Below are 12,971 nucleotides of genomic sequence, written 5' to 3'. Positions count from 1 at the left end.
ACCTCCCGCACCATATGCTCAGTTTGGATCCAAGCTAGGTGCACAGTCTTGTCGTACAGACCACATTAGGTGGTTCCGACTCGTAGGTGACCCGCGATTATTCACACAGCCTTCACGTGATCGTAGTACTAGAGCATACATATGTATTACACCCAGGCCTGTCGTACAGACCACTTTAGGTGGTTCCGACTCGTGGGCAGGTTCAGTTGTTCAGTTATTGAGTTGAGATTTGAGCTCTATATGCAGCCGTACGGGTCACGTTAGGTGACTCCGGCTGCCAGATGTTATGCTATTGATGTGATTAATACCTGAGCACTTGCATATTATTATGAGGCGTTGACATGGCACATTCTTGAGCATGATTGGTATACTCTTGAGCATGTTTGGCATATCTATACATATGTATATATGTTTATTTTATGGGAAGTATACAGGTTTTACGGCGAGAGGTTAGAATGTAATTTGCTAAATGGTTTTCAAAGAGCTTTGTTTTTGCCCACCTACGCTTTTGTTTTTGCGCCCCTCCAGGTTCTAGTGGTCTAGCAGGTTCGGTGGTTTTCCCAGGGGGCGTCCCGACATTTCTGACAGATACTCACCATTGTAGGGTCACCTTCGGGTGTACTATTGTCGTATCATTTTCTTCAGGCTGCTGTAGACTTTATGCTCTGAACTTAGCATTTCACTTACGCTAGCACTTGTCTTAGTACTTTGTATGCTAGTTTTTAAATTATTCGTACTTTTACATTACTTTCTTTAGCTTCCGCACGTGCACATGGCTACGTCACCTCTGCGTGACGGCCAGCACGCCCTGATCTCGGTCGGGGTATGTCAACTCACCTCATAAAGATGACTCCTCAAAATGAAAATCGATCAATACAGTCCGTAAATATAAGTGCCGCAAATCAATGTAATCTTTCCGTAAAAAAAAAAAAAAAAATTATATTATGCGATGATGTGTAACAGTAGAAAATGCAGCCCACATATATGAGTCGTGAAAAATGATTCAAAATAATATATATAATGAAGTAATTTGAAATACTAAAAATAAAACAAAAAAGTTATTAAACAAAAAATTAAGTGCAGCACTTACTTTCTGGATGAGCAAGACTCGAACAGTGCGATAATGGCAAGGAGAAATTGAAGCGGTTGTGGCTGGCTTGGGGTCCGTGGGTGAGGATCTGACGGACGGACGGATGGACGGTATAGGATGAGATTAAAACCAGTGGTGTCAGGGTTGGGCGTGCGTGGGTTGGGGGGTTTGGGGTTTACTAAATTAATTAAGGCATAAAAATAAAGGAAGGAAAGTGTTATTAGCATTCCAAAAATCTCATTTTATTCTTTATAAGTGTATTTTTCTTTCCTAATATAAAAAGTTTGGAGTGTATGATGAGATTTTTGAAATATTAATAACAATTGTCTGAAAAAATTGTTATGAACTATTATGGACTGCGTGGCCTAATCATAAGGGCTCTCTCGAGGTTTTGTGTTCGATCCCAGAGAGCGTAGTTGCTTTTTTATTTATTTGGAGAACAGCATCACGTCAAAGCAAGTTACACGTCCACATAAATACTGAAGCAAAATTAATATTTTAACAGAAAGTGATCACAATACAATGTCATTGCATAAGAAACACATGTAGTATGTAGTTTAATAAGCTTGTTTGAACTTATTGACCATAACTTTGTTCACATATATTTACAACAACGCCATCTGTACATTTACAACGCATGACAAAAATTTCACATTGAAAGTGACTAACATACAAATAATATGATTCACACACTTATCTTTATCCTATAAATTAACTTCCCACTTGTCCCTTGTTACTTGAGAGACTTCTCTTTATCCTATAAATTAACTTCCCACTTGTCCCTTGTTACTTGAGAGCGGAGGAATCCTGGAATGCGTTTGCACAGAATTATTCCCAACTAGCTGCCATGACCAAAAGTATGAAGTCAATGACGGTCTTACCCGCCAGGGGCTTCGGAAGCAAAAAGGCTTTCATGGCAGCCAGTTGGGGATAAGTCTGTGCAAACGCATCCCAGGATTCCACGAATGCTATAACTCCGCCTAAGAATCCCAATCCTTGGTCCGATTCTTGGGTAATGGGCACGCGACTGAAATTGTAGGCTGAGTCGTCACGGGTTCACGATCAGGTTCTTGCATCTCCTCAGGCGTCGTTGCGGGCTCCGAATCTTGGGACTCAGGTCCTCGATGTTCACGAGCATAGGGTCCTATGAACATCCATGACATGAGTCCCAAGATCCGGAGCCCGCAACGGTGCTTGAGGAGATGCAAGAACCTAACCGTGAGCGTGCGACAACTCAGCCTGAAATTTCAATCGTGTCCACATTACCCAAAAATTGGACCAAGGATAGGTATTCTTAGGCAGAGTTATAGCTTTCATGGAGGACCTTACTGTTAGTCTACCCTTTATCTTTACATCTTACAATTTCTATGAACGCCTATATTGTATATTCAGTTGAACATGCTTAATATCGTCCAAACATTTCATATTTTTTCGGATGATGATATGTTTTGTGGGAAGATACCGATCAAGATATAAGTTAAAATTGTGGGAAAGATGGTTTGGAATCGAGTTAGAATGTTTGAGTTAAGAAGATTAAAATTTCTGTGTTTTTAGAGAATTGAATTTTGAGAAAATTTCAGATTCTGTGAAGTTCTAAACGGTTCTCCCTCTTTCAATTTAGCCATGTCATTAGGTTTTGCTTCCATAATTTTCGACAGTAGTTCCTTATTTTTGATGGAACACTAACCAACAGGGGTGTCAATGTCTGATCAACCTGTTCACTCAGTTTTGAAAAAACAATTCCTGTGCTCTACCAACGTATCTATCAAATGAAAACATATGCTGATGCATCCAGAGGTCTTAACAGCGGCTGAATTCCATCCCGTTCATTTTAATCTGCTTGCATACAGCAGCTCAAGAGGTTGTATTCGTTTAGTTGACATGCGGCAGTCAGCTTTATGTGATCACAGTGCAAGAATGTGAGTCTAATCACAGTTTCTGTTAGTTTTTGTGATGAGTGTGTTATTAGTTATGATAAAGTTCACGAGGATGTACTGACACTAGTTATGTGGAATTGGAGGGATTGACAGATTACGAGATGGAGATTCTCATATGCCAAAGTCATTTTTCACAGAAATTATTTCATCTATCTCTGATATAAAGTTTTCAAAGATGGGTGGTGACACGTTCGACTCTGATATTCTCCCAAACATCAGGGTAGGCACGTGCTGGCCGACATCCGAAGGTAACGAAGTCATATTAAAATGCATGAGAACAAGAAATAAATGAGACTTATAAATTTAAATATGATTAATATGCAATTGAGGAACATGTTCAAAGCATACTACTAATTCTAGACACTAAAAATGAATAATGTAAAATTGAATGAATAAAATGATGGGTCCTACACCGAGAGGACTTGAAGATGCCGATGCGGAAGTGCCTTGACGCCGGGATTGTACGCCTCGATTCTAAATTCTAAGCGGGCACAAAACAAACATGAGTGGACCAAGTTGATACATATAATACTGAAACAATTATTCATCAACATACTAACCCTCGAAGTTTTATGAAAACTTAATAGCATACTATGTAATAGGTTTTCCGAAAACCCTAGCATGCCATAAAACCATCATAAAATATACATTATATAGAGTGTGCTAAGTAGTGATATTGAATTGCCCGTAGGCACTATATTTCTCGGCCCGAAGCCAATGCATATATCTTTCGGCCGGAAGCCATCTACATATATCTCCCTAGGCCTTAAGCCAAAACAGTGACCACTAGATACACATAAAACATTGAATATAATCTTTCCAAAGCATAATACATATATCTCAAAAACATATTCATAGTATATAGTCATCCATCATATATACTATAATGAAGTGTAAAAACATGTTCATAAATAGTATATAGTCATTCATCATATATACTACAAAAAACAATAGTTCAATAAAGTATGTTATTCTAAAATATTATCAGTAAATCATGATATCATATAATGTAAATTCAATTTACTTATAAAACATTCCATAAAACATAACCATTAAATTATGTTTTTCATGTATATATTTCTACTATTAAAACATACATTTTAGAAGGAGACCACTCACAGATATTTTGCCGCCGAAGAGCCACCCAAACTAACAAAGACAGAACGCCGCTAACAATTGCCCCTAAGCACATAAATGGTCCAAGTAATAAAACTCTATTTAAACGATTGAATTTGGGAAAATGAACGTCATAAATGGATTCAGGACGTCGAAATCAATCTAAGAAGAGTCCCAACCAAAACTCGAAAAAGTCAACAAAAAAGTCAACGATCAACATGTCAGTCAACAGTCAACTGGTCTAGGTCCTGGGTTTGAGTTTAGGGTTAAAGGGCTTGGCCTAATGGGATGGATACTATGGCCCAAATCTTTGGGCCGGTTAAGGTTGTGGGTCGGGTTTGACCCATTATCAGGTCAAGTTTGGCGGGTTTCTGAGCACACTTTCAAACATTCATAACTTCTCCAATTCTCAACAAAATCAAGTGAAACAAAACGAACGTTGTAGTTCTCGACGAGATGAAGAGATTGGTACCTTGAAAGCCGGCCAGATCACCGTGTTTTGGCCGGAAAACTCCTCGAAAGGGACTGTACTTTCTCGAAAACTGGTTTTTGGCTGAAAATTTGGGCAATTTTCAAAGCATCGTAACTTCTTCGTTTCTTGACCAAATGGAGTGATTCAAAATCCAAAATGTAGTTAGGAATGTGGAGAAGAGATACAAGTGAGGACCGAGTGGTGGCCGTAGTTGGTTGAAAAATGGCCTGAAACATGGCCAAATGACCATGGTTTTGAAGTTTCCAGATTTGCACATTGAATTTCCTTGAGTTTTTCCGAGTTCCTACACCACCAAAACCACCCAAAAACTTACTAATCGTGAACCTAGACACGAGCTACAACGATAGGGACCAATTTTGAGGCTTACCTTCGTCGGAAATGGCGAGAAATCACCGGAGAAGTTCCTTGATCAGTGCAGCTCAGGGGAAAGTTTTCGAACAGTTTTTCTTCTATTTTCTTGGTTCAAGAACTCGTAGGGACTATGAGGGAAGGTTGTGGTGTAGTCTAGGTGGTTGTTGCGTGTTACTATTTGAGTGAAAGCGCTCTAGGAGGGTTGGTTTTTGAGAGAGGAAGGAGAGGGCCGAGAGTGAGGGAGAGAGTTACAAAATCAGAAAAAGGGGGAGGGAGAACCGGGGGACCAAAATCAGGGGTGGGCCCCTTGGGCACACCATTTAATACCAAAAACAATATTTTAAACAAATGAAATTCAACCAAAGTGAAAATATGAAAATACCATTCTGTTCTGTAATATCCAGGATTGATTGTTACAGGTGGCACATCTTAAGTCGCGACATGAATCTAAAGGTGCTTCATTTTGGTTGAGGTTTACTTTTAGATTTTGGATTCTCCTTACAAAAATGTAATGCTTATAAAGGTATGTCATCGTCAAGTTTATGATGGCATTTTCAAAGTTCTTCTGTTGGTGCAAATTTGATTTGATTGCTGCTTATGTTTCTGTTTTAGATCTGGGACATGTATATGGATTCTTCACCAGTTGCAATATACAAGATTCATGAACACCTGCGCCCTAAGGTAAGCGGAGAAAACCCAACGTTTGGCTCCAAGAGAGGTTCTTAGATAATTGGAGCATAAACTTCCTACATTAAAATATCACCACGTTAGTTTTTGAAACCTGTGAATTGAGTTTCAAATGAATTGAATGGGAGTCATTATGATTCAACTTGTCTTTGAACTAGGTCCCTTACCCAGTTGCCCTTGCAGCAGACATGCGGTATCGTTAGCTTTTACTTATAAATTATAATTTATATACAACCTTTGATAACCCTATATCCGTAGTCCCTACTGCTGACAGCCTTTTTCTCCCATGCAGTTATCTGAGTTGTATAACAATGATTGCATAAATGATAAATTTGGATGCTGTTTCAGTGGAGATGGACTTCGTTTTGCAACTGGGACTTATAGGTATGCCCTTTTGACAGGATCTCACATATTAAGTCACTACCGTCGTTACCAATCAAAATTGTGGAGCTTGTATTTGCTTGCTTTTGCCCAACTGTCGCAACTTTCTTTTATTTTGATGTAGCAACGTAGTGCGCATTTTTTCCCATGGAGATGGAAGTGAAGGAGCTACAATAGAAGCTAGCAAAACTCCCAACAGGTCTGTCCTAATTCCTCAAATTGTAATATGTCGAGTTGGTGCAATGGAACCTTATAGTCAAGCCGGTAGGGTTCATTTTCCTGGGACAACTGTTCGTTGTTGGATCCTCTTCCAGAAGTAGATATCTCCTTGGACTTGAGGGATTATGAAATTTTCTTCAAACTTTCTATTTTAATTTTCTCAGTGCGAAATGGTCACTTCTCCCTTACAAAATGGTGTACCTTAATACTCGAGAGCATAATCTCAGTGTTATACAGATGCAATTTATGTTTTATTTATTCTGTAAACCTTTTACTTCCCTTCTAAACTTAAAGCAGGAAGCCCAGTCTCCAGACTGCTCCAAGGACTAGGAGGTCATCCTTGAGCAACCTGGCCCGAGGATTTTACCGGCATGGTTGGGCTCTGAACCTCATTATATTTCCATGCATTTTCTTGCATGGAATGCGTCTATCTGCGGATTGAAACACGTCATTTTTTTAATTTTCAAGTCATGAAAATTCAAGCTCGGGCCGTAATGACAGTTGTTATGACCTAAGCTCCAGGATTCTACATTTGGCATGGCATCCAGAAACAAACTTGATTGCTAGTGCCACTGGGAATAGCTTGTTCATGTATTATGCATAGATTTGTGTACAATACAGTACCACAGTTACAATTTGAAGTAAGGATAGTGCTTTTCACAAACCCATATTTACCTCTCTCACTCCTTTATTGATTTTTGGCCATTGATATTTAGTTCATTTGATTTGACGGCTAAAAATTGAGTGTGTAAGAAGTAAAAATGAATGTGTTGAGAGCACTGCCCTAAAGTAATTGTAAAAAAATGTCGGCTTTTACTATATATTGTAGACAGTAATTTTGAAAGTTGGAAATTCCTAACCCAACTCTATAATTGTGATTGAACAACACACTCTCATTTTATCGTGCTAATAACATCTTTAAGATCTTGTGGAAATCAGAAATCTATATATCTTTTACCTTGCGAAAATTGTGCGAGTACAAAGATTTTATTAGGCTTATGAGCCAATCTGGGAATGCAGACAAAAATGCAGACAAAAATGCATAAATCATTTCGCTTTAGTCATGCTTGTGTTATGAGAGCCATTATACTAAAATAAATGTTGCTAATCTTTTAGATTTGTTTCCTCACAAGGAAAGCTAATGAATCACAAAAGCTCCTAGACCTAATTCAATTGTCGAGGAGAGAAAAATAATGAATCAAGATTATGATAAATTCGGAATCCGATATTTGTTTTGCTCCACCAACTCATGACCCTAAAAAATGAAAAATTGAGTATATTCCCTTTCATATGACACTGAGCTATAATATGATTTTGACAAATGTTACTGTATATTTATTTCCCACACATATTTTACATACATGCATTACATATCACACCTACTATGCCAAGAGATAAGCATCCAACTTGCATGTTTGTTTATAATTTGGGCAGCTCAGACACCCCTGCCCAAAACCCTTCCACCCACTCCACAAACCTGCCCGTTGGCCGAAACCCCCTCACCAGTTGCCCTAGAAGACCCTCTTAGATCCTTTATATAAACCAAGGCAAAGCAAAGGCATCTTCATTTCATTCGCATAGCCTCCTTCGTCTTCCTCCTCCCTCCTTTGTTCTTTTGTATGCCATTAGGGTTTATCTTTTCTTTCTTCTGAAAACATGTTTTAGCTTAATGATGCTTGATTATCGTCTATTTCTTTCTGATGTTTGATCAATTTACAGCTTGTTTGATAACTATAATATTTATCAATTTTGAGTTTTTGAAATCTAAAAACGAAATGGTTATCAAACAAACTTGATTTTATGTATGTGTGTATATATGGTTATCAAACGAAATGGTAAAAAAACGAAATTTTAGTCCGTCTAATATTGCCCATAATTTTAACTACTAAAAGCTTTTTGATTATCACAACCGTTAGGTGCGGTTAAAATCTTTTATTTAATGGTAAAACCATGTTTTTCATTCGGTATATATATATTTTTTTTGGTTTTTAGTACTCTTTTATTTCTTTGTTTCTAGCATTTGCCTACACACTTTATGTGTATAAACACATTTTTCTAGAAAATGAGAAGGAGAGAGGGAGGGAGGGAGAGACCGTGAGGGGAGTGGGAGGTTTCTGTTTTTGGTTCTTTTTTTAAATAAATATTTGAGGTATTTTAACATCATATGTAGGCGAGACTTTGAAAAAAAAAATAGCAAAATTTAGTTGTGTGAAATTACATTTTTGCCTCATATTTCTTATTCATGTTCTGTTTTAATTAGAGAGTTAAACTGGTAATTTCATAAGATTTTGATTGACAATGAGGGTTTTATTACCCCAAAATTGGACCAAGGATCAATATTCTTGGGCAGAGTTATAGCATTTGTGGAATCCTCGAATGCGTTTCCCCAACTTGCTGCCATGAAAGCCTTTCTGCTTTCGAAGCTCCTGGTAGGTAAGGCCGTCATTGATTTCATACTTCGTGTCCTTAGTGTATGTAGTAATCTGGGACACGACTGAAATTTCAGGCTGAGCGAGTTCACGGTCAAGTTTTTGCATCTCCTCAGACGCCGTTGCGGGCTCTAGATCTTGGGACCTAGGGTCCTAGATGTTCAAATCCACAGAGTCTTCGGAACACAGACTATGTGGACCAGACGACCAGTATATGAATCATAAATCTCAAACTCCCATTGTATTAACCAGAATTTCTCCCTAGCTATATAGTTTGCTGGTTGTATCTAAGAATTTGTCCGCTGGATCCATCTGAACGGTTGTAAATTTAAAATAGGCTTACGTAGAAACAGGTGCAAAAATACCAGCCCAGCCCATCGAAGTTAAAATACTAAAAAGCCCTCCCAGAACCCAAAACGTTTCGATCATATTTTTGAAAAATCTGAAAGCAGAGAGCGCGGGGTGGCTGGGCAGTCAGTAGCAACCGTCACTCACGGCGCACGTTAGATGCCCCGGGCGAACAGTTGCAGCATTGGCTGAGTCAGTGAGTGAGTGAGTCAATCGATTAGATGAGTTCGAAAGAGAACTACAGAATCGAGCTTCGAACTGCGATTCGACAGCTGAGCGATCGCTGCCTCTACGCCGCTTCCAAATGGTACTCCCAAAACCCTAAAACCCTAAATCCCCATTTCAAATTTCATTTCTTTACATCCAATTGATGCGTCGTCGTTTCAATAATTATGCAGGGCGGCAGAGCAGCTCGTCGGCATCATCGAGCAAGACCCGGTAAAGTTCACGCCTGCGAACACGAGATTCCAGCGCGGGAGCTCCAGCATCCGGCGCAGATTCCGCACCAATGACATCACCTCGACGCCGGCTGCCGGCGTGTCGTATGTGTCCACTCCGGTGATGGAGGAAGATGACATTGTGGACGGCGATTTCTACCTCCTTGCTAAGTCGTATTTTGACTGCAGGGAATACAGAAGAGCGGCTCATGTGGTTCGTGATCAGAACGGAAAGAAATCGGTCTTCTTACGCTCCTATGCTCTTTATCTGGTTTGTAACTTTCTCTGTTCTTTCACTCTCTTCAAAGTTTTAGTCTTTTGATTTTTCGGTGTGTTTCGCCCATAAATTTAAATCTTCACAAGTTTGAAATTGTTGAGAATACATAGTATATAGGTAATCTAACCAAGACCACCACCAACAATTATACTGGTTCAGCGTTAGCAAGCCTATGTCCAGTCGGAGAGGATGGAGTCTTCTAGGAGAGCACTTACAAGTGTGTTTCACTCGAGAACCCTATGACCCAAATACACCCAAGCTCACTCGCTCACTAAATCAAATGAGAAATGAGAAATGAGAAATTTTGTTCTTGTTTCTCCAATTCAAATAAGCTGCGCAACAACCACAATAACCTAAAAGAACACTCTCGAAGAAGTGTATCCATAAAGCCAAAGAAAAACTAGGCCGAGAACATCCCGTAAACAAGACTGACGTGGCACTTGAAAACCACACAATGCTTTGTGCAAAACAAGCTTGAGACTTAAATACGAGAAGACAAGTTTTTCTATGAAACGGGCTCAAGACTTGAGTACCATAAACATTCAGTTTGAAGCCAAATTAGTCAACAGCTATGTAGTATGAATGAACTAGTTGAAATATAATGAGATACAGGAATCCAATGTGGCAAATAGGATTAAACATACAACAAAACGGGTGAAAGACAACTCCAATCGGCAGTTGGGTTTAGGAATCTAACGAGATTTTACATTTTGGTTGATGGGTAGTTTAAGAAATCTATGTCAGTTTAATGCTACATGATAGCAGTAGTAGAAACTTCTCTTGTGTTAAAAAATCCTTGATTTTTATGAACCTACTTATTTCATTCAGATTTTATAGTTGTATATTTTTCTTTGTTTTTATTGCTTGATGAAGGCTGGAGAAAAACGGAAAGAGGAAGAAATGATAGAACTTGAGGGGCCCCTAGGAAAGAGCGATATTGTGAATGGTGAACTGGTTTCTCTCGAGAGGGAGTTATCAACCCTTCGCAAGAATGGGACTATTGATCCTTTTGGACTCTACTTGTATGGCCTTGTGCTCAAAGACAAAGGCAACAAGAGTCTTGCTCTTACAGTTCTTGTGGAGTCTGTTAATAGCTACCCTTGGAACTGGAGTGCCTGGTCGGAGCTGCAGTCGTTGTGCACTACAGTTGATGTCTTGAACAGCCTTAAGCTCAATAACCATTGGATGAAGGACTTCTTTCTCGCCAGTGCTTATCAAGAAATGAGGAAGCACAGTGAATCCTTAAAAAAATATGAATATCTTAAGGGCACTTTTGTTTTCAGTAATTACATTCAGGCTCAAATTGCAAAGGCACAATACAATCTCAGGGAATTTGAACAAGTTGAAACAATTTTTGAAGAACTTCTCAGGAATGACCCTTATCGAGTGGAAGACATGGACATGTATTCCAATGTGTTATATGCAAAGGAGTGCTACTCTGCACTAAGTTATCTTGCCCATAGAGTATTTATCACTGATAAATACAGGCCTGAATCTTGTTGTATTATCGGAAATTATTACAGCTTAAAAGGGCAGCATGAGAAGGCAGTTGTGTACTTTAGGAGGGCGCTCAAATTGAACAGAAACTATTTATCTGCTTGGACCCTTATGGGTCATGAATATGTTGAGATGAAAAACACCCCAGCTGCTATTGAGGCATATCGACATGCTGTAGATATAAATCCATGTGATTATCGAGCTTGGTATGGATTAGGACAAGCTTATGAGATGATGAGTATGCCCTTGTACGCTCTTTATTACTTCAAGAAATCAGTATTCTTGCAGCCAAATGATTCTCGGTTGTGGATTGCTATGGCCAAGTGTTATGATACTGAACAGCTGCACATGACTGAGGAAGCAATGAAGTGTTATAAAAGGGCAGTTAATTGTAATGACAGGGAAGCAATTGCCCTGCACCAATTAGCAAAGCTAAATTCTGAACTTGGACGTTCTGAAGAGGCAGCTTATTACTACAAGAAGGATTTGGAGAGGATGGAAGCCGAAGACAGGGAAGGACCAAATATGGTAGAAACCCTGCTATATCTTGCTCAATACTATAGGCAGCAGAAAAGATTTGAAGAATCAGAGATCTACTGTACCCGTCTTCTAGATTATACTGGCCCAGTGAGTTGCAACTTCTATTTCATTATATATGCTTATGTAAATGTGACATTGAATTCTAATGAATTCTCTGCGCTTCACTGCAGGAAAAGGAAACAGCAAAGAGCTTACTTCGAGGAATGAGAATAGAACAAGCTGGCGGTCCTTCAATGGATGTTGAGCACTTTCCTCCCTAATTTAGTCATGATGTACAAGGCAGATGCCTTCTCTACCAGTCTTGGCACAGCAACTTGCGAGAAGCTTGAAGTGGATCGATCACATTTGAGAGCGTGTCGTGTACTTCTATTAGTAATGTTAATTAGTTTGATTTCTGTAGAAAATTTCAATTTTAATGTGTTGCTTTAGTTTTCTACTATGAAGCATGGATACGGATACGACGATACGATACGGATAATCTCTAAAAAGTAAGATGCGATACGCTATGGATACGGCAAATAAAAATGTATATAGTAACAAAAATATACATCTTAAAACATAATTCATCATTCAAATTCAAGTACATTTGAGTTGTTAGAGAAGAAAAGTTTGAAATCCAATCCTCTTTATACAGTAGAAGAAGTGTGAGAGTCTATTCATGGTTTTAATTAGAGAGAAGCTTTTTGTATTTAGCAACTTTTAATTATAGATGTCTCCTATTAATTTTCTCCTTTATGTGTTTTGAAAGTGTAAATGTATTCTAAAAGCCGAATACGTGAATCTTAAATGTAGGATACGCATATCCATCATGTCAAATTCGTGTCCATCAACCAGGATACGTGTTGGATGAGTATCCGAGAGTATCGAGCAAGTATCGTATCCAATCAAGTATCGGATACGGAATACAGGACCAAACAGAAGTATCCTTGCATCAGAGGTTTTCAAGCGTTTCCTTGATCTTCCGTTCATTCTTTATTTTTCTGCACTGGGTTGCCTATCTGTCGATTATCGAACTGGTCACGAGGCGCAGGCTTTGATGTGCGAAACACAATATTTCATATTTTAGGAAGCATTTGTTGCTAAAATTGTATTGTTTGCTAAGGATTTGAATGTATTGAACACAACTTTTGCCTGTTTCGGTGTGAAATGAAATGCATTTACGCTGTGTA

General features: G+C 38.8%; 2 protein-coding genes across 2 annotated transcripts; both read left to right on the top strand.

The window, feature by feature from the left end:
- Nucleotides 1-5,603: 5,603 nt before the first annotated feature.
- On the top strand, nucleotides 5,604-6,716 carry LOC148691092 (serine/threonine protein phosphatase 2A 55 kDa regulatory subunit B beta isoform-like). The gene is made up of 4 exons (XM_088684605.1): nucleotides 5,604-5,668; nucleotides 5,967-6,058; nucleotides 6,180-6,254; nucleotides 6,572-6,716. Exons 1-4 carry the CDS (start codon nucleotides 5,609-5,611, stop codon nucleotides 6,714-6,716), a joined length of 372 nt encoding a protein of 123 aa, XP_088540731.1. The 5' UTR covers nucleotides 5,604-5,608.
- A 1,319-nt stretch (nucleotides 6,717-8,035) lies between these two features.
- LOC137713855 (anaphase-promoting complex subunit 8) lies at nucleotides 8,036-12,361 on the top strand. The gene is made up of 4 exons (XM_068453208.2): nucleotides 8,036-9,358; nucleotides 9,450-9,759; nucleotides 10,639-11,889; nucleotides 11,973-12,361. The coding sequence occupies exons 1-4, from the start codon at nucleotides 9,273-9,275 to the stop codon at nucleotides 12,060-12,062; spliced, it is 1,737 nt and encodes a 578-aa protein (XP_068309309.2). The 5' UTR covers nucleotides 8,036-9,272; the 3' UTR covers nucleotides 12,063-12,361.
- Nucleotides 12,362-12,971: the final 610 nt, after the last annotated feature.

The sequence above is a fragment of the Pyrus communis genome, chromosome 14 (genome assembly GCF_041283825.1).
Source record: "Pyrus communis isolate YQ-2024b chromosome 14, ASM4128382v1, whole genome shotgun sequence".
In the NCBI taxonomy this organism is placed as follows: Eukaryota; Viridiplantae; Streptophyta; class Magnoliopsida; order Rosales; family Rosaceae; genus Pyrus; species Pyrus communis.
The sequence above is the reverse complement of the archived record's forward strand: the minus strand, read 5'-3'. Positions and strand labels throughout refer to the sequence as shown.